General features: G+C 49.5%; 1 protein-coding gene across 1 annotated transcript in view; it reads left to right on the top strand.

Moving 5' to 3' along the window:
- MASP2 (MBL associated serine protease 2) overlaps positions 1–20,287 on the top strand; it is a 900,889-nt gene extending 880,602 nt beyond the window's left edge. Inside the window, exon 11 of the mRNA XM_063948680.1 lies at positions 18,849–20,287. Within this exon, the coding sequence (XP_063804750.1) occupies positions 18,849–19,627 (779 nt within the window). The 3' untranslated portion in view covers positions 19,628–20,287. The remainder of the gene's footprint in view (positions 1–18,848) is intronic.
- Positions 20,288–23,081: the final 2,794 nt, after the last annotated feature.

Consider the following 23,081-nt stretch of genomic DNA (forward strand, 5'->3'; position numbering starts at 1 on the left):
CACGTGCTATCAGTAACCTCACTCTCTCCTGTACACACTCCTCACGTGCTGTCAGTAACCTCACTCTCTCCTGTACACACTCCTCACGTGTTATCAGTAACCTCACTCTCTCCTGTACACACTACTCACGTGTTATCAGTAACCTCCCTCTCTCCTGTACACACTCCTCACGTGTTATCAGTAACCTCACTCTCTCCTGTAAACACTCCTCATGTGCTATCAGTAACCTCCCTCTCTCCTGTACACACTCCTCACGTGCTGTCAGTAACCTCCCTCTCTCCTGTACACACTCCTCATGTGCTATCAGTAACCTCACTCCCTCCTGTACACACTCCTCACGTGCTATCAGTAACCTCACTCTCTCCTGTACACACTCCTCACGTGCTATCAGTAACCTCCCTCTCTCCTGTACACACTCCTCACGTGCTATCAGTAACCTCACTCTCTCCTGTACACACTCCTCACGTGCTATCAGTAACCTCCCTCTCTCCTGTACACACTCCTCACGTGCTATCAGTAACCTCACTATCTCCTGTACACACTCCTCACGTGCTATCAGTAACCTCCCTCTCTCCTGTACACACTCCTCACGTGCTATCAGTAACCTCACTCTCTCCTGTACACACTCCTCATGTGCTATCAGTAACCTCACTCTCTCCTGTACACACTCCTCACGTGCTGTCAGTAACCTCACTCTCTCCTGTACACACTCCTCACGTGTTATCAGTAACCTCACTCCCTCCTGTACACACTCCTCACGTGCTATCAGTAACCTCCCTCTCTCCTGTACACACTCCTCACGTGCTATCAGTAACCTCCCTCTCTCCTGTACACACTCCTCACGTGCTATCAGTAACCTCCCTCTCTCCTGTACACACTCCTCACGTGCTATCAGTAACCTCACTATCTCCTGTACACACTCCTCACGTGCTATCAGTAACCTCCCTCTCTCCTGTACACACTCCTCACGTGCTATCAGTAACCTCACTCTCTCCTGTACACACTCCTCATGTGCTATCAGTAACCTCACTCTCTCCTGTACACACTCCTCACGTGCTGTCAGTAACCTCACTCTCTCCTGTACACACTCCTCACGTGTTATCAGTAACCTCACTCTCTCCTGTACACACTCCTCTTGTGCTGTCAGTAACCTCCCTCTCTCCTGTACACACTCCTCACGTGCTGTCAGTAACCTCCCTCTCTCCTGTACACACTCCTCACGTGCTATCAGTAACCTCCCTCTCTCCTGTACACACTCCTCACGTGTTATCAGTAACCTCACTCTCTCCTGTACACACTCCTCATGTGCTATCAGTAACCTCCCTCTCTCCTGTACACACTCCTCACGTGCTGTCAGTAACCTCCCTCTCTCCTGTACACACTCCTCACGTGCTATCAGTAACCTCACTCTCTCCTGTACACACTCCTCACGTGTTATCAGTAACCTCCCTCTCTCCTGTACACACTCCTCACGTGCTATCAGTAACCTCACTCTCTCCTGTACACACTCCTCACGTGCTATCATTAACCTCACTCTCTCCTGTACACACTCCTCACGTGCTATCAGTAACCTCCCTCTCTCCTGTACACACTCCTCACGTGTTATCAGTAACCTCACTCTCTCCTGTACACACTCCTCACGTGCTATCAGTAACCTCACTCTCTCCTGTACACACTCCTCACGTGCTATCAGTAACCTCACTCTCTCCTGTACACACTCCTCACGTGCTATCAGTAACCTCACTCTCTCCTGTACACACTCCTCACGTGCTATCTGTATCCTCACTCTCTCCTGTACACACTCCTCACGTGCTATAGGTAACCTCACTCTCTCCTGTACACACTCCTCACGTGTTATCAGTAACCTCACTCTCTCCTGTACACACTCCTCACGTGCTATCAGTAACCTCACTCTCTCCTGTACACACTCCTCACGTGCTATCAGTAACCTCACTCTCTCCTGTACACACTCCTCACGTGCTATCAGTAACCTCACTCTCTCCTGTACACACTCCTCACGTGCTATCAGTAACCTCCCTCTCTCCTGTACACACTCCTCACGTGTTATCAGTAACCTCCCTCTCTCCTGTACACACTCCTCACGTGCTATCAGTAACCTCCCTCTCTGCTGTACACACTCCTCACGTGTTATCAGTAACCTCACTCTCTCCTGTACACACTCCTCACGTGCTATCAGTAACCTCACTCTCTCCTGTACACACTCCTCACGTGTTATCAGTAACCTCACTCTCTCCTGTACACACTCCTCACGTGTTATCAGTAACCTCACTCTCTCCTGTACACACTCCTCACGTGCTATCAGTAACCTCACTCTCTCCTGTACACACTCCTCATGTGCTATCAGTAACCTCACTCTCTCCTGTACACACTCCTCACGTGCTATCAGTAACCTCCCTCTCTCCTGTACACACTCCTCACGTGCTATAGGTAACCTCACTCTCTCCTGTACACACTCCTCACGTGCTATCAGTAACCTCCCTCTCTCCTGTACACACTCCTCATGTGCTATCAGTAACCTCCCTCTCTCCTGTACACACTCCTCACGTGCTATCAGTAACCTCACTCTCTCCTGTACACACTCCTCCCGTGCTATCAGTAACCTCACTCTCTCCTGTACACACTCCTCACGTGCTATAGGTAACCTCACTCTCTCCTGTACACACTCCTCACGTGCTATCAGTAACCTCCCTCTCTCCTGTACACACTCCTCATGTGCTATCAGTAACCTCCCTCTCTCCTGTACACACTCCTCATGTGCTATCAGTAACCTCACTCTCTCCTGTACACACTCCTCACGTGCTATCAGTAACCTCCCTCTCTCCTGTACACACTCCTCACGTGCTATCAGTAACCTCCCTCTCTCCTGTACACACTCCTCACGTGCTATCAGTAACCTCCCTCTCTCCTGTACACACTCCTCATGTGCTATAAGTAACCTCACTCTCTCCTGTACACACTCCTCACGTGCTATCAGTAACCTCACTCTCTCCTGTACACACTCCTCACGTGCTATCAGTAACCTCACTCTCTCCTGTACACACTCCTCACGTGCTATCTATAACCTCCCTCTCTCCTGTACACACTCCTCACGTGCTATCAGTAACCTCCCTCTCTCCTGTACACACTCCTCACGTGCTATCAGTAACCTCCCTCTCTCCTGTACACACTCCTCACGTGCTATCAGTAACCTCCCTCTCTCCTGTACACACTCCTCATGTGCTATCAGTAACCTCCCTCTCTCCTGTACACACTCCTCATGTGCTATCAGTAACCTCACTCTCTCCTGTACACACTCCTCACGTGCTATCAGTAACCTCCCTCTCTCCTGTACACACTCCTCATGTGCTATCAGTAACCTCACTCTCTCCTGTACACACTCCTCATGTGCTATCAGTAACCTCACTCTCTCCTGTACACACTCCTCACGTGCTGTCAGTAACCTCACTCTCTCCTGTACACACTCCTCACGTGTTATCAGTAACCTCACTCCCTCCTGTACACACTCCTCACGTGCTATCAGTAACCTCACTCTCTCCTGTACACACTCCTCACGTGCTATCTATAACCTCCCTCTCTCCTGTACACACTCCTCACGTGCTATCAGTAACCTCACTCTCTCCTGTACACACTCCTCACGTGCTATCAGTAACCTCACTCTCTCCTGTACACACTCCTCACGTGCTGTCAGTAACCTCACTCTCTCCTGTACACACTCCTCACGTGCTGTCAGTAACCTCACTCTCTCCTGTACACACTCCTCACGTGTTATCAGTAACCTCACTCTCTCCTGTACACACTACTCACGTGTTATCAGTAACCTCCCTCTCTCCTGTACACACTCCTCACGTGTTATCAGTAACCTCACTCTCTCCTGTACACACTCCTCTTGTGCTATCAGTAACCTCCCTCTCTCCTGTACACACTCCTCACGTGCTGTCAGTAACCTCCCTCTCTCCTGTACACACTCCTCACGTGCTATCAGTAACCTCCCTCTCTCCTGTACACACTCCTCACGTGTTATCAGTAACCTCACTCTCTCCTGTACACACTCCTCACGTGCTATCAGTAACCTCACTCTCTCCTGTACACACTCCTCACGTGCTATCATTAACCTCACTCTCTCCTGTACACACTCCTCATGTGCTATCAGTAACCTCCCTCTCTCCTGTACACACTCCTCACGTGTTATCAGTAACCTCCCTCTCTCCTGTACACACTCCTCACGTGCTATCAGTAACCTCACTCTCTCCTGTACACACTCCTCACGTGCTATCAGTAACCTCACTCTCTCCTGTACACACTCCTCACGTGCTATCAGTAACGTCACTCTCTCCTGTACACACTCCTCACGTGCTATCTGTATCCTCACTCTCTCCTGTACACACTCCTCACGTGCTATAGGTAACCTCACTCTCTCCTGTACACACTCCTCACGTGTTATCAGTAACCTCACTCTCTCCTGTACACACTCCTCACGTGCTATCAGTAACCTCACTCTCTCCTGTACACACTCCTCACGTGCTATCAGTAACCTCACTCTCTCCTGTACACACTCCTCACGTGCTATCAGTAACCTCCCTCTCTCCTGTACACACTCCTCACGTGCTATCAGTAACCTCACTCTCTCCTGTACACACTCCTCATGTGCTATCAGTAATCTCCCTCTCTCCTGTACACACTCCTCACGTGCTATCAGTAACCTCCCTCTCTGCTGTACACACTCCTCACGTGTTATCAGTAACCTCACTCTCTCCTGTACACACTCCTCACGTGCTATCAGTAACCTCACTCTCTCCTGTACACACTCCTCACGTGTTATCAGTAACCTCCCTCTCTCCTGTACACACTCCTCACGTGCTATCAGTAACCTCACTCTCTCCTGTACACACTCCTCATGTGCTATCAGTAACCTCACTCTCTCCTGTACACACTCCTCACGTGCTATCAGTAACCTCCCTCTCTCCTGTACACACTCCTCACGTGCTATAGGTAACCTCACTCTCTCCTGTACACACTCCTCACGTGCTATCAGTAACCTCACTCTCTCCTGTACACACTCCTCATGTGTTATCAGTAACCTCACTCTCTCCTGTACACACTCCTCACGTGCTATCAGTAACCTCACTCTCTCCTGTACACACTCCTCATGTGCTATCAGTAACCTCACTCTCTCCTGTACACACTCCTCACGTGCTATCAGTAACCTCCCTCTCTCCTGTACACACTCCTCATGTGCTATCAGTAACCTCACTCTCTCCTGTACACACTCCTCATGTGCTATCAGTAACCTCACTCTCTCCTGTACACACTCCTCACGTGCTATCAGTAACCTCACTCTCTCCTGTACACACTCCTCACGTGCTATCAGTAACCTCACTCTCTCCTGTACACACTCCTCACGTGCTATCAGTAACCTCACTCTCTCCTGTACACACTCCTCACGTGCTATCAGTAACCTCACTCTCTCCTGTACACACTCCTCACGTGCTATCAGTAACCTCACTCTCTCCTGTACACACTCCTCATGTGCTATCAGTAACCTCACTCTCTCCTGTACACACTCCTCATGTGCTATCAGTAACCTCACTCTCTCCTGTACACACTCCTCACGTGCTATCAGTAACCTCACTCTCTCCTGTACACACTCCTCACGTGCTATCTATAACCTCCCTCTCTCCTGTACACACTCCTCACGTGCTATCAGTAACCTCCCTCTCTCCTGTACACACTCCTCATGTGCTATCAGTAACCTCACTCTCTCCTGTACACACTCCTCACGTGCTATCAGTAACCTCCCTCTCTCCTGTACACACTCCTCACGTGCTATCAGTAACCTCCCTCTCTCCTGTACACACTCCTCACGTGCTATCAGTAACCTCACTATCTCCTGTACACACTCCTCACGTGCTATCAGTAACCTCCCTCTCTCCTGTACACACTCCTCACGTGCTATCAGTAACCTCACTCTCTCCTGTACACACTCCTCATGTGCTGTCAGTAACCTCACTCTCTCCTGTACACACTCCTCACGTGCTGTCAGTAACCTCACTCTCTCCTGTACACACTCCTTATGTGCTATCAGTAACCTCACTCTCTCCTGTACACACTCCTCACGTGTTATCAGTAACCTCCCTCTCTCCTGTACACACTCCTCACGTGTTATCAGTAACCTCCCTCTCTCCTGTACACACTCCTCACGTGCTATCAGTAACCTCACTCTCTCCTGTACACACTCCTCACGTGCTATCAGTAACCTCACTCTCTCCTGTACACACTCCTCATGTGCTATCAGTAACCTCACTCTCTCCTGTACACACTCCTCACGTGCTATCAGTAACCTCCCTCTCTCCTGTACACACTCCTCACGTGCTATAGGTAACCTCACTCTCTCCTGTACACACTCCTCACGTGCTATCAGTAACCTCCCTCTCTCCTGTACACACTCCTCATGTGCTATCAGTAACCTCCCTCTCTCCTGTACACACTCCTCACGTGCTATCAGTAACCTCACTCTCTCCTGTACACACTCCTCCCGTGCTATCAGTAACCTCCCTCTCTCCTGTACACACTCCTCACGTGCTATCAGTAACCTCCCTCTCTCCTGTACACACTCCTCCCGTGCTATCAGTAACCTCCCTCTCTCCTGTACACACTCCTCCCGTGCTATCAGTAACCTCCCTCTCTCCTGTACACACTCCTCACGTGCTATCAGTAACCTCCCTCTCTCCTGTACACACTCCTCATGTGCTATCAGTAACCTCACTCTCTCCTGTACACACTCCTCACGTGCTATAGGTAACCTCACTCTCTCCTGTACACACTCCTCACGTGCTATCAGTAACCTCACTCTCTCCTGTACACACTCCTCACGTGCTATCAGTAACCTCACTCTCTCCTGTACACACTCCTCATGTGCTATCAGTAACCTCACTCTCTCCTGTACACACTCCTCATGTGCTATCAGTAACCTCACTCTCTCCTGTACACACTCCTCACATGCTATCAGTAACCTCACTCTCTCCTGTACACACTCCTCACGTGCTATCTATAACCTCCCTCTCTCCTGTACACACTCCTCACGTGCTATCAGTAACCTCCCTCTCTCCTGTACACACTCCTCACGTGCTATCAGTAACCTCACTCTCTCCTGTACACACTCCTCACGTGCTATCAGTAACCTCCCTCTCTCCTGTACACACTCCTCATGTGCTATCAGTAACCTCCCTCTCTCCTGTACACACTCCTCATGTGCTGTCAGTAACCTCACTCTCTCCTGTACACACTCCTCACGTGCTGTCAGTAACCTCACTCTCTCCTGTACACACTCCTCATGTGCTATCAGTAACCTCACTCCCTCCTGTACACACTCCTCACGTGCTATCAGTAACCTCACTCTCTCCTGTACACACTCCTCACGTGCTATCTATAACCTCCCTCTCTCCTGTACATACTCCTCACGTGTTATCAGTAACCTCCCTCTCTCCTGTACACACTCCTCACGTGCTATCAGTAACCTCACTCTCTCCTGTACACACTCCTCACGTGTTATCAGTAACCTCACTCCCTCCTGTACACACTCCTCACGTGCTATCAGTAACCTCACTCTCTCCTGTACACACTCCTCACGTGCTATCAGTAACCTCCCTCTCTCCTGTACACACTCCTCACGTGCTATCAGTAACCTCCCTCTCTCCTGTACACACTCCTCACGTGCTATCAGTAACCTCCCTCTCTCCTGTACACACTCCTCACGTGCTATCTATAACCTCACTCTCTCCTGTACACACTCCTCACGTGCTATCAGTAACCTCACTCTCTCCTGTACACACTCCTCACGTGCTATCTATAACCTCACTCTCTCCTGTACACACTCCTCACGTGTTATCAGTAACCTCCCTCTCTCCTGTACACACTCCTCACGTGTTATCAGTAACCTCACTCTCTCCTGTAAACACTCCTCATGTGCTATCAGTAACCTCCCTCTCTCCTGTACACACTCCTCACGTGCTGTCAGTAACCTCCCTCTCTCCTGTACACACTCCTCATGTGCTATCAGTAACCTCACTCCCTCCTGTACACACTCCTCACGTGCTATCAGTAACCTCCCTCTCTCCTGTACACACTCCTCACGTGCTATCAGTAACCTCACTCTCTCCTGTACACACTCCTCACGTGCTATCAGTAACCTCCCTCTCTCCTGTACACACTCCTCACGTGCTATCAGTAACCTCACTATCTCCTGTACACACTCCTCACGTGCTATCAGTAACCTCCCTCTCTCCTGTACACACTCCTCATGTGCTATCAGTAACCTCACTCTCTCCTGTACACACTCCTTATGTGCTATCAGTAACCTCACTCTCTCCTGTACACACTCCTCACGTGCTGTCAGTAACCTCACTCTCTCCTGTACACACTCCTCACGTGTTATCAGTAACCTCACTCCCTCCTGTACACACTCCTCACGTGCTATCAGTAACCTCCCTCTCTCCTGTACACACTCCTCACGTGCTATCAGTAACCTCCCTCTCTCCTGTACACACTCCTCACGTGCTATCAGTAACCTCCCTCTCTCCTGTACACACTCCTCACGTGCTATCAGTAACCTCACTATCTCCTGTACACACTCCTCACGTGCTATCAGTAACCTCCCTCTCTCCTGTACACACTCCTCACGTGCTATCAGTAACCTCACTCTCTCCTGTACACACTCCTCATGTGCTATCAGTAACCTCACTCTCTCCTGTACACACTCCTCACGTGCTGTCAGTAACCTCACTCTCTCCTGTACACACTCCTCACGTGTTATCAGTAACCTCACTCTCTCCTGTACACACTCCTCTTGTGCTGTCAGTAACCTCCCTCTCTCCTGTACACACTCCTCACGTGCTGTCAGTAACCTCCCTCTCTCCTGTACACACTCCTCACGTGCTATCAGTAACCTCCCTCTCTCCTGTACACACTCCTCACGTGTTATCAGTAACCTCACTCTCTCCTGTACACACTCCTCATGTGCTATCAGTAACCTCCCTCTCTCCTGTACACACTCCTCACGTGCTGTCAGTAACCTCCCTCTCTCCTGTACACACTCCTCACGTGCTATCAGTAACCTCACTCTCTCCTGTACACACTCCTCACGTGTTATCAGTAACCTCCCTCTCTCCTGTACACACTCCTCACGTGCTATCAGTAACCTCACTCTCTCCTGTACACACTCCTCACGTGCTATCATTAACCTCACTCTCTCCTGTACACACTCCTCACGTGCTATCAGTAACCTCCCTCTCTCCTGTACACACTCCTCACGTGTTATCAGTAACCTCACTCTCTCCTGTACACACTCCTCACGTGCTATCAGTAACCTCACTCTCTCCTGTACACACTCCTCACGTGCTATCAGTAACCTCACTCTCTCCTGTACACACTCCTCACGTGCTATCAGTAACCTCACTCTCTCCTGTACACACTCCTCACGTGCTATCTGTATCCTCACTCTCTCCTGTACACACTCCTCACGTGCTATAGGTAACCTCACTCTCTCCTGTACACACTCCTCACGTGTTATCAGTAACCTCACTCTCTCCTGTACACACTCCTCACGTGCTATCAGTAACCTCACTCTCTCCTGTACACACTCCTCACGTGCTATCAGTAACCTCACTCTCTCCTGTACACACTCCTCACGTGCTATCAGTAACCTCCCTCTCTCCTGTACACACTCCTCACGTGCTATCAGTAACCTCACTCTCTCCTGTACACACTCCTCACGTGCTATCAGTAACCTCCCTCTCTCCTGTACACACTCCTCACGTGTTATCAGTAACCTCCCTCTCTCCTGTACACACTCCTCACGTGCTATCAGTAACCTCCCTCTCTCCTGTACACACTCCTCACGTGCTATCAGTAACCTCCCTCTCTCCTGTACACACTCCTCACGTGCTATCAGTAACCTCCCTCTCTCCTGTACACACTCCTCACGTGTTATCAGTAACCTCACTCTCTCCTGTACACACTCCTCACGTGCTATCAGTAACCTCACTCTCTCCTGTACACACTCCTCACGTGTTATCAGTAACCTCACTCTCTCCTGTACACACTCCTCACGTGTTATCAGTAACCTCACTCTCTCCTGTACACACTCCTCACGTGCTATCAGTAACCTCACTCTCTCCTGTACACACTCCTCATGTGCTATCAGTAACCTCACTCTCTCCTGTACACACTCCTCACGTGCTATCAGTAACCTCCCTCTCTCCTGTACACACTCCTCACGTGCTATAGGTAACCTCACTCTCTCCTGTACACACTCCTCACGTGCTATCAGTAACCTCCCTCTCTCCTGTACACACTCCTCATGTGCTATCAGTAACCTCCCTCTCTCCTGTACACACTCCTCACGTGCTATCAGTAACCTCACTCTCTCCTGTACACACTCCTCCCGTGCTATCAGTAACCTCACTCTCTCCTGTACACACTCCTCACGTGCTATAGGTAACCTCACTCTCTCCTGTACACACTCCTCACGTGCTATCAGTAACCTCCCTCTCTCCTGTACACACTCCTCATGTGCTATCAGTAACCTCCCTCTCTCCTGTACACACTCCTCATGTGCTATCAGTAACCTCACTCTCTCCTGTACACACTCCTCACGTGCTATCAGTAACCTCACTCTCTCCTGTACACACTCCTCACGTGCAGTGGCGTAACTACTGCCCCCGCAGTCCTCGCGGTGGCTTGGGGGCGAGGGGCTGCGGGGGCGCCACTGATTACAGCAGACTGACATGCGGACGAACGTCCGCATGTCAGTCTGCTTTATTGGAGGGACACGGCGGGCGCAGCGTGTGCCTATCCTGTGTCCCTCCTGAGCCCTGCATCATCTCCGGCGGCCCGCGGGTCTAATAGGGGGAAGTGCCGTCCGTGAGCCAATTAGAGCTCACGGACGGCACTTCCCCCTATCAGACCCGCGGCCGCCGGAGATGATGCAGGACTCAGGAGGGACACAGGAGAGGCACACGCTGCGCCCGCCGTGTCCCTCCAAGTTCTCCAACAAGCGGCGGCTGCACTGCGGCATATCTGTCACGGGGGGGGAGAGAGGAGAGGGTGTCTGGCACCGGGGAATATATGGCCATTGGGGGGGGGATGTCAGGCACTAGGGGGGATATCCGGCACTGGGGCATATATGACACTGTGGGGGGGGGGCGGGGGATATCTGGCACTAGGGCATATCTGGCACTGGGGAAGGGGGGGGGGGGGATATCTGGCACTGGGGCATATATGGCACTGGGGGGGGGGGGGGATATCTGGCACTAGGGCATATCGCACTGGGGGGGGGGGGGATGTCTGGCACTGGGGGGGATATCTGGCACTGGGGCATATATGGCACTGGGGGGGGATATCTGGCACGGGGTGGATATGTGGCACTGGGGGGGGGGGGGATATCTGGCACTGGGAGGGAATATCTGGCCCTGGGGCTTATATGGCACTGGGGGAGAATATCTGGCACTGGGGGGGAATATCTGTCACTGGGGATATATGGCACTCGGGGGGAATATATGGCACTGGCGGCATATCTGGCACTGGGGGAATATCTGGCACTGGGGGCATATGTGGCACTGGGGGGGAATATATGGCACTGGCGGCATATCTGGCATGGGGGGAATATCTGGCACTGGGGGCATATGTGGCACTGGGGGGGAATATCTGGCACTGGGGGCATATCTGGCACTGGGGGGGGTATATGTGTACCTGGCACATGGGGGGGGGGGGCTATATTTGGCACCGGGGGCATGTGAGTACCTGGCACCGTGGGGAAATATCTGGCACTGGGGACATATGTGGCACTGGGAGCACAGCCCTAGCAACAAGGACTACCTCCTAGCAACGAGCATGACACCCAGTGCATGAAACACCTGACAACGAGCATGACACCCAGTGCATGAAACACCTGGCAACGAGCATGACACCCAGTGCATGAAACCCCTGACAACGAGAAGGTAATTGAAAAGTAATTAGAAGCCTTACTGTAGGACTTAATGTGTAATGGGCATTACGGTGTGTGGCATAATGTATCACGGACATTGTGGTGTGTGTCATAATGTGTCACAGGCATTACGGTGTATGGTATACTATATCGCGGGCATTGTGATATGTGGTATAATGTCTCAGGGTCATTGCAGTGTGTGGCATAATGTATCACGGACATTGCGGTGTGTGTCATAATGTGTCAGGCATTACGGTGTGTGGTATACTATATCACGGGCATTGTGGTATGTGGTATAATGTCTCAGGGTCATTGCAGTGTGGCATAATACATAACGGGCATTGCGGTGTGTGGCATAGGGTATAACGGGCAGGGCATTGCGGTATGTGTCACAGGCATTACGGTGTATGGTATACTATATCACGGGCATTGTGGTATAATGTCTCAAGGTCATTGCGGTGTGTGTCATAATGTGTCACAGGCATTGTATGTGCTATAATGTATCAGGGGCATTGCAGTGTGTAGCATAATGTATAACGGGCATTGCGATTCCTGTCATAATGTGTCGGGGGCATTACGGTGTGTGGCATAATGTGTCGGGGGCATTACAGTGTGTGCATATTGTGTCATGTGCATTGTTGTGTGCGGCATAATGTCTAAGGGCCATTGCAGTATGTGGCATAATGTATACTGGGCATTACTATAAGGAGGAAAAATGACAAATAATGTAAGGGGCATGAATCAGGATTATTTTTCTTTCCTGTGGTGGCTAACGTCTGGGCGTGCAGGTTGCAAAACTGGGGTATAAGGTAGTCTTTTCCTGCAATACCACGCCCCTTTACGAGAAACCACGCCCATTCCAACAAAACCACGCCCCTTTTTTTGCAGCGCGCGCCTTTGGCGCGCGCATATTTGTCCCTTTCATGCTCCCAGTTATGCAGCGGGGGGGGGGGGGGGGGGCGCCAAAAATTTTTTGGCTTGGGGGAGAAAAATTTCTAGTTACGCCACTGCTCACGTGCTATCAGTAACCTCACTCTCTCCTGTACACACTCCTCACGTGCTATCAGTAACCTCACTCTCTCCTGTACACACTCCTCATGTGCTATCAGTAACCTCACTCTCTCCTGTACACACTCCTCATGTGCTATCAGTAACCTCACTCTCTCCTGTACACACTCCTCACGTGCTATCAGTAACCTCACTCTCTCCTGTACACACTCCTCACGTGCTATCAGTAACCTCCCTCTCTCCTGTACACACTCCTCATGTGCTATCAGTAACCTCACTCTCTCCTGTACACACTCCTCACGTGCTATAGGTAACCTCACTCTCTCCTGTACACACTCCTCCCGTGCTGTCAGTAACCTCCCTCTCTCCTGTACACACTCCTCCCGTGCTGTCAGTAACCTCACTCTCTCCTGTACACACTCCTCATGTGTTATCAGTAACCTCACTCTCTCCTGTACACACTCCTCACGTGCTATAGGTAACCTCACTCTCTCCTGTACACACTCCTCACGTGCTATCAGTAACCTCACTCTCTCCTGTACACACTCCTCCCGTGCTGTCAGTAACCTCACTCTCTCCTGTACACACTCCTCACGTGCTGTCAGTAACCTCACTCTCTCCTGTACACACTCCTCCCGTGCTGTCAGTAACCTCACTCTCTCCTGTACACACTCCTCACGTGCTATCAGTAACCTCCCTCTCTCCTGTACACACTCCTCACGTGCTATCAGTAACCTCACTCTCTCCTGTACACACTCCTCACGTGTTATCAGTAACCTCACTCTCTCCTGTACACACTCCTCACGTGCTGTCAGTAACCTCACTCTCTCCTGTACACACTCCTCCCGTGCTGTCAGTAACCTCACTCTCTCCTGTACACACTCCTCACGTGCTATCAGTAACCTCCCTCTCTCCTGTACACACTCCTCACGTGCTATCAGTAACCTCACTCTCTCCTGTACACACTCCTCACGTGTTATCAGTAACCTCACTCTCTCCTGTACACACTCCTCACGTGCTATAGGTAACCTCACTCTCTCCTGTACACACTCCTCACATGCTATCAGTAACCTCACTCTCTCCTGTACACACTCCTCCCGTGCTGTCAGTAACCTCACTCTCTCCTGTACACACTCCTCACGTGTTATCAGTAACCTCACTCTCTCCTGTACACACTACTCACGTGTTATCAGTAACCTCACTCTCTCCTGTACACACTCCTCACGTGTTATCAGTAACCTCACTCTCTCCTGTACACACTCCTCACGTGTTATCAGTAACCTCACTCTCTCCTGTACACACTCCTCACGTGCTGTCAGTAACCTCACTCTCTCCTGTACACACTCCTCATGTGTTATCAGTAACCTCACTCTCTCCTGTACACACTCCTCACGTGCTATCAGTAACCTCACTCTCTCCTGTACACACTCCTCACGTGTTATCAGTAACCTCACTCTCTCCTGTACACACTCCTCACGTGCTATCAGTAACATCACTCTCTCCTGTACACACTCCTCACGTGCTATCAGTAACCTCCCTCTCTCCTGTACACACTCCTCACGTGTTATCGGTAACCTCACTCTCCTGTACACACTCCTCATGTGCTATCAGTAACCTCACTCTCTCCTGTACACACTCCTCACGTGCTATAGGTAACCTCACTCTCTCCTATGCAAACTCCTCACGTGTTATCAGTAACCTCACTCTCTCCTGTACACACTCCTCACGTGCTATCAGTAACCTCACTCTCTCCTGTACACACTCCTCACGTGCTATCAGTAACCTCACTCTCTCCTGTACACACTCCTCACGTGCTATCAGTAACCTCACTCTCTCCTGTACACACTCCTCACGTGCTATCAGTAACCTCCCTCTCTCCTGTACACACTCCTCACGTGCTATCAGTAACCTCCCTCTCTCCTGTACACACTCCTCACGTGCTATCAGTAACCTCCCTCTCTCCTGTACACACTCCTCACGTGTTATCAGTAACCTCACTCTCTCCTGTACACACTCCTCACGTGCTATCAGTAACCTCCCTCTCTCCTGTACACACTCCTCACGTGCTATCAGTAACCTCCCTCTCTCCTGTACACACTCCTCACGTGCTATCAGTAACCTCCCTCTCTCCTGTACACACTCCTCACGTGTTATCAGTAACCTCACTCCCTCCTGTACACACTCCTCACGTGCTATCAGTAACCTCCCTCTCTCCTGTACACACTCCTCACGTGCTATCAGTAACCTCACTATCTCCTGTACACACTCCTCACGTGCTATCAGTAACCTCCCTCTCTCCTGTACACACTCCTCATGTGCTATCAGTAACCTCACTCTCTCCTGTACACACTCCTCATGTGCTATCAGTAACCTCACTCTCTCCTGTACACACTCCTCACGTGCTGTCAGTAACCTCACTCTCTCCTGTACACACTCCTCACGTGCTATCAGTAACCTCACTCTCTCCTGTACACACTCCTCACGTGCTATCAGTAACCTCCCTCTCTCCTGTACACACTCCTCACGTGCTATCTATAACCTCCCTCTCTCCTGTACACACTCCTCACGTGCTATCAGTAACCTCACTATCTCCTGTACACACTCCTCACGTGCTATCTATAACCTCCCTCTCTCCTGTACACACTCCTCATGTGCTATCAGTAACCTCACTCTCTCCTGTACACACTCCTCATGTGCTATCAGTAACCTCACTCTCTCCTGTACACACTCCTCATGTGCTATCAGTAACCTCACTCTCTCCTGTACACACTCCTCACGTGCTATCAGCAACCTCCCTCTCTCCTGTACACACTCCTCACGTGCTGTCAGTAACCTCACTCTCTCCTGTACACACTCCTCACGTGTTATCAGTAACCTCACTCCCTCCTGTACACACTCCTCACGTGCTATCAGTAACCTCACTCTCTCCTGTACACACTCCTCACGTGCTATCTATAACCTCCCTCTCTCCTGTACACACTCCTCACGTGCTATCATTAACCTCCCTCTCTCCTGTACACACTCCTCACGTGCTATCAGTAACCTCACTCTCTCCTGTACACACTCCTCACGTGTTATCAGTAACCTCACTCCCTCCTGTACACACTCCTCACGTGCTATCAGTAACCTCACTCTCTCCTGTACACACTCCTCACGTGCTATCTATAACCTCCCTCTCTCCTGTACACACTCCTCACGTGCTATCATTAAGCTCCCTCTCTCCTGTACACACTCCTCACGTGCTATCAGTAACCTCACTCTCTCCTGTACACACTCCTCACGTGTTATCAGTAACCTCACTCTCTCCTGTACACACTCCTCACGTGCTATCAGTAACCTCACTCTCTCCTGTACACACTCCTCACGTGTTATCAGTAACCTCCCTCTCTCCTGTACACACTCCTCACGTGTTATCAGTAACCTCCCTCTCTCCTGTACACACTCCTCACGTGTTATCAGTAACCTCACTCTCTCCTGTACACACTCCTCACGTGCTATCAGTAACCTCCCTCTCTCCTGTACACACTCCTCACGTGTTATCAGTAACCTCCCTCTCTCCTGTACACACTCCTCACGTGCTATCAGTAACCTCACTCTCTCCTGTACACACTCCTCACGTGCTATCATTAACCTCACTCTCTCCTGTACACACTCCTCATGTGCTATCAGTAACCTCCCTCTCTCCTGTACACACTCCTCACGTGTTATCAGTGACCTCACTCTCTCCTGTACACACTCCTCACGTGCTATCAGTAACCTCACTCTCTCCTGTACACACTCCTCATGTGCTATCAGTAACCTCCCTCTCTCCTGTACACACTCCTAACGTGTTATCAGTAACCTCCCTCTCTCCTGTACACACTCCTCACGTGCTATCAGTAACCTCACTCTCTCCTGTACACACTCCTCACGTGTTATCAGTAACCTCACTCCCTCCTGTACACACTCCTCACGTGCTATCAGTAACCTCACTCTCTCCTGTACACACTCCTCACGTGCTATCAGTAACCTCCCTCTCTCCTGTACACACTCCTCACGTGCTATCAGTAACCTCCCTCTCTCCTGTACACACTCCTCACGTGCTATCAGTAACCTCACTATCTCCTGTACACACTCCTCACGTGCTATCAGTAACCTCCCTCTCTCCTGTACACACTCCTCATGTGCTATCAGTAACCTCACTCTCTCCTGTACACACTCCTCATGTGCTATCAGTAACCTCACTCTCTCCTGTACACACTCCTCACGTGCTGTCAGTAACCTCACTCTCTCCTGTACACACTCCTCACGTGCTATCAGTAACCTCACTCTCTCCTGTACACACTCCTCACGTGCTATCAGTAACCTCCCTCTCTCCTGTACACACTCCTCACGTGCTATCTATAACCTCCCTCTCTCCTGTACACACTCCTCACGTGCTATCAGTAACCTCACTATCTCCTGTACACACTCCTCACGTGCTATCTATAACCTCCCTCTCTCCTGTACACACTCCTCATGTGCTATCAGTAACCTCACTCTCTCCTGTACACACTCCTCATGTGCTATCAGTAACCTCACTCTCTCCTGTACACACTCCTCACGTGCTATCAGTAACCTCACTCTCTCCTGTACACACTCCTCATGTGCTAACAGTAACCTCCCTCTCTCCTGTACACACTCCTCACGTGCTATCTATAACCTCCCTCTCTCCTGTACACACTCCTCACGTGCTATCTATAACCTCCCTCTCTCCTGTACACACTCCTCATGTGCTATCAGTAACCTCACTCTCTCCTGTACACACTCCTCATGTGCTATCAGTAACCTCACTCTCTCCTGTACACACTCCTCACGTGCTATCAGTAACCTCACTCTCTCCTGTACACACTCCTCATGTGCTAACAGTAACCTCCCTCTCTCCTGTACACACTCCTCACGTGCTATCAGTAACCTCCCTCTCTCCTGTACACACTCCTCACGTGCTATCAGTAACCTCACTCTCTCCTGTACACACTCCTCACGTGCTATCAGTAACCTCCCTCTCTCCTGTACACACTCCTCACGTGCTATCAGTAACCTCCCTCTCTCCTGTACACACTCCTCACGTGCTATCAGTAACCTCCCTCTCTCCTGTACACACTCCTCACGTGTTATCAGTAACCTCACTCCCTCCTGTACACACTCCTCACGTGCTATCAGTAACCTCCCTCTCTCCTGTACACACTCCTCACGTGTTATCAGTAACCTCCCTCTCTCCTGTACACACTCCTCACGTGTTATCAGTAACCTCACTCTCTCCTGTACACACTCCTCATGTGCTATCAGTAACCTCCCTCTCTCCTGTACACACTCCTCACGTGTTATCAGTAACCTCCCTCTCTCCTGTACACACTCCTCACGTGCTATCAGTAACCTCACTCTCTCCTGTACACACTCCTCACGTGCTATCATTAACCTCACTCTCTCCTGTACACACTCCTCATGTGCTATCAGTAACCTCCCTCTCTCCTGTACACACTCCTCACGTGTTATCAGTGACCTCACTCTCTCCTGTACACACTCCTCACGTGCTATCAGTAACCTCACTCTCTCATGTACACACTCCTCACGTGCTATCAGTAACCTCACTCTCTCATGTACACACTCCTCACGTGCTATCAGTAACCTCCCTTACTCCTATACGAGAGGGAGGAGCTGAAATATATAGCCGGGGGAGGCGGTCCCTGGTACCACTTCCTGTCTGTGCTGGGGGAACAGTTCCTATTCCCAATGTATGGTTGCCATGGAGGAATGAAGAAGAAATAATAATTTAGCGTGTTCGTGATTCTGCATTTACTTCCTCTTCTTCCCTCCTCAGATTGTGGAAAGCGGAAACCAGGGCCCGTTCAGCGTATAATTGGCGGGAAGATAACCAGGCTGGGGGCCTTCCCATGGCAAGTTTTCATTAAAGGAGCAGATGGCGGCACTGGAGGCGGGGCACTCCTTAATGACAGATGGATCATTACCGCCGCTCATGTCATATACAAGAAAGCCCTGGATGACATGAATATAAAAATGGGACTCATCAAAAGTGATGACACAAATTTTATTAGGGCTTTTCCTGAAGCAGTTTTCATTCATGAAGATTATAAAGATGATGAAACATACAATAATGATATCGCTTTGATTAAATTGCGCGACAAGGTCCCAGTAAGTGAAAACATCCTGGGAATCTGTCTTCCTACGAAAGAGCCGCGGTACCATATCAGCCACAACGAGGACTCTCACCATACCGGACAAGTGTCTGGCTGGGGATATACAGAGAGAGAGCATCTTTCCCGTAACCTGCGCTTTGTAGAGGTGAATATAATGGATCATGAAAAGTGTGCTGCCACGTACAGGGCAAAGTCCACGGCTGAAGTAAAATATACCGTCACTGAGAACATGATCTGCGCTGGTCACCAAGAAGGGGGGAAAGACTCCTGTGCTGGAGACAGTGGCGGACCCTTAGTGTTTTTTGATACTGAAACCCAAAAATGGTTTATTGGTGGAATAGTATCTTGGGGGCTAGGATGTGGGGTTATAGGTCAGTATGGAGTATATACAAAAGTAAGTAACTACCTTGACTGGATAGAAAACACTATTCAAAAGCCATAAGCTTTACAACAAGATGCAATCTATTCTTATTTGGTAATATAATATTAAAATAATTATCATTTAAAAAAAATGTAAATTGTATGAGCAGCCTTGGCGGTTCTAGATTCATGGCGCAGATAATATAAATGTAATGTATATAATAGATAAAACGGTGGATGAACAATCATCCATATAATGAGACCCTGCAGCCGGATATAAACAGATAAAATCACCGCGCTGCTTCTATGTCTAAACCGAAGTGAAATCTGCTTCCAATTTAGATACACGAAAGAGCTTTTATAATTCAGTTTTATTATATAGATTATAAAATAATATATAGCTTTTGTATAAAAAGAGCTTATTCCGTAGTCTCAATCAATGGTATTCACATGTATGCAATCATGTAATAATAATATACACCTTGATACTTTTTATCATAATAATGCTGTATGTAACTCCTAAACGATTATACTTTTCAGAGGGCGACATTTCTGTATTTATAATCCCTTTTTCATTGATTTTATGTAATATTCTAATTTTCTGAGAATTTGGATTTGGGGTTTTCATAAACTATAAGCCACAATCATCCAATTTCTAACAAATACAGGCTGAAATGTCTCACTTTGCATGTAATGAGTCTATATAATATATTAGTGTCACCTTTTAAGTAGAATTACTGAAATAAATGAACTTTTGCACAATATTCTAATTTTCTGCGTTACACCTGTAGATTATAAAATAATATTTAGCTTTTGTATAAAAAGAGCTTATTCCGTAGTCTCAATCAATGGTATTCACATGTATGCAATCATGTAATAATAATATACAACTTGATACTTTTTATCATAATAATGCTGTATGTAACTCCTAAACGATATACTGCTCAGGTGACTATGTCCTAAATGTATCATGCTATTCTCCTGAATATTAATGTTTAACACTGGCGTCCCAGTGAGGCAGACTATCCCTTTATCCTGGGACACTCATGGATTACACAGGTTCTGTGGCTGCTAGAAACCAGGTGAAATGCAACGTGTAGTCAGCCAGCCCCAGAACCTGTGTAATCCATGAGTGTCCCAGGATAAAGTCACCTGGTCTGGTCACCCTATAATAACAACCAGTCCAGTCACTACATAGGAGAATAATGCATTGAAATTGATTAAAGGAATATTTACCCTTCCCGGGTTATTAAGATGTTAACTCTGCCAAGTGGATGGCTAAGCCGCTTGCAGTAATGGAATACGTCGGCCAGGGAGCGCATACCGGGTCCCATGCGGCAGTCTGAACTAGCGGCCAGGTGCGCACTGCCGCAGGAATGATCAGTGCACAGGCTGCCAGTCACTGTAGCGGTTTGAGATGTAATGCCGGTGTTGGAGTTTGTACTCCTGTGAATCCAATGCAATGGGTCACTATGGGGTCATCTCCAAAACACTAGAATGTAGATCAAATAGGAATTTAATACCTACCGGTATTTCCTTTTCTCCTAGTCTGTACTGGATACTGGGGTCTTGTACTTTAGTACCATGGGGTATAGATCGGGTCCACTGGAGCCTGGCACTTTAAAACTTTTAGTGTGTGTATGTGTGTGCTGGCTCCTCCCCTTTATGCCCCTCCTACCAGACTCAGTCTAGGATAACTGTGCCTGAGGAGACAGACATACCACGAGAGAAGAAACAACGGTGAGGCAACAAGCCAACACACAACCATGAATGAAAGGGGATTGCAAACCCAAACAGAGTGTAGCAGCACCAACCTAATCAGGATAGCACGGCTATCCCAACAACAAAATGAGACCACAACGTCGGTCCAACCAAATACTTATACAGGTAAGCAGAAACGAAGCACTGAGGCGGGCACCCAGTATCCACTACGGACTAGGAGAAAAGGAATTAAATTCCTATTTTATCTTATGTCCTAGTGGATACTGGGGTCTTGTACTTTAGTACCATGGGGAAGTCCCAAAGCTCCCAAATGGGTGGGAGAGTGCCGAGATCCTAAAAAACCATCTGACCAAACTGAAGGTCATACTTGGCCAAGGTATCGAACCTATAGAATTTGACAAACGTGTTTTAACCAGACCAAGTTGCAGCTCGGCACAATTGTAGGGCCGAAACACCCCAGGCTGCCGCCCAGGAAGACCCCACCGACCTCGTCAAGTGGGCCTGAATAGGGTAGAGCCGCTGAAGTATAGTCCTGTTGAATGGTCAACCTGTGCCAACGAGCAATAGACTGCTTAGAAGCTGGACGACCAATCTTGGAGGCATCATAAAGGACAAACAGCGAGTCAGATTTCCTATGACAGGCCGTCCTTTTGACATAAATCTTGAGAGCTCTGACCACATCCAAGGACTCAGGACCAACGGAAGCGTCAGACGACACTGGAACCACAATAGGCTAATTTACTTGAAAAACTGAAACCACTTTCGGCAAAAACTGAGGACGGGTCCTAAGTTCCACCCTTGCTTCATGAAAAATCAGCTGCTGGTAAAGCTGGTAAGCCCGACTTGGAAAAAACCCTGTGAGGAGGGAGTCTTTGGAATTCCAGCCGGTATCCATGGGAAATGAGGTCCCTCACCCAAGGATCCCGACAGGACTCTGCCCACACGTGGGCTAAGTGTTGAAGGCGAGCACCTACCTGAAAGTCGCCTTGTTGCTGGGGCCAACCGTCACGCGTAGGGGTAAGCAGCAAGGGATCTGGTGGTCTGGTCCAGGAAGACAGCAGGCATAGGCGTGCACATGGGGGGTGCCTGGTGCACACAGGCACCCCCTAATGTCCGGCACCCCCCGCACATCGCGCCTGCAATCCGATCATCGCTGTCTATGTGCTGCTGTTGTAGCAATACTACTACAGCAGCACACAGACCGTGATGATCGGATCACCTGCTGCGCAGCACTGCCTGGGGTTGGTTACACCCCCTCCCGCTGCGGAGGTCAGACTCACAGACCATGGGTCACCTGCCGTCATACTCCGATGTCACACCGCGCAGCCTCCCTCTCTTCCTTCACGCCCACCCTGCACTATCGTCCCGCCCACGCTCTCAGTCAGTTTCTCCACTCCATGTGTGATCTGCCCTGCCATTGCTGACACACCCCAGGAGCCTAGGACTCTGATCCTCTGCTGGAGCAGGTGGGAGGGGGGAGAAAAGAATGGTTATTTACTGATGATTTTATATATATATATATATATATATATATATATATATATATATTAGCTTATATAGGTGCACACAGGATACTGCTTGGCTCAGCTAAAACAAACACACACACACACACAAACAAACACACACGTCTGGAAGTGGGCCGGTATGTAGCGGTATGGCATACCGGCACTTCGTTTTCACTGATCTGGAAGTGTGTTTTTTTTAAATTGAATTAGAAAGAGTGCAGCAGGAGGTGGGGAAAGTAATTAAAATTCCCAATATGTCTTTCTCCCACTCTGCACTCCCCTTTCACCCTGCGTCCTCTCCCACCCAGC

This window comes from Pseudophryne corroboree, assembly GCF_028390025.1.
Source record: "Pseudophryne corroboree isolate aPseCor3 chromosome 10 unlocalized genomic scaffold, aPseCor3.hap2 SUPER_10_unloc_1, whole genome shotgun sequence".
Lineage (NCBI taxonomy): Eukaryota > Metazoa > Chordata > Amphibia > Anura > Myobatrachidae > Pseudophryne > Pseudophryne corroboree.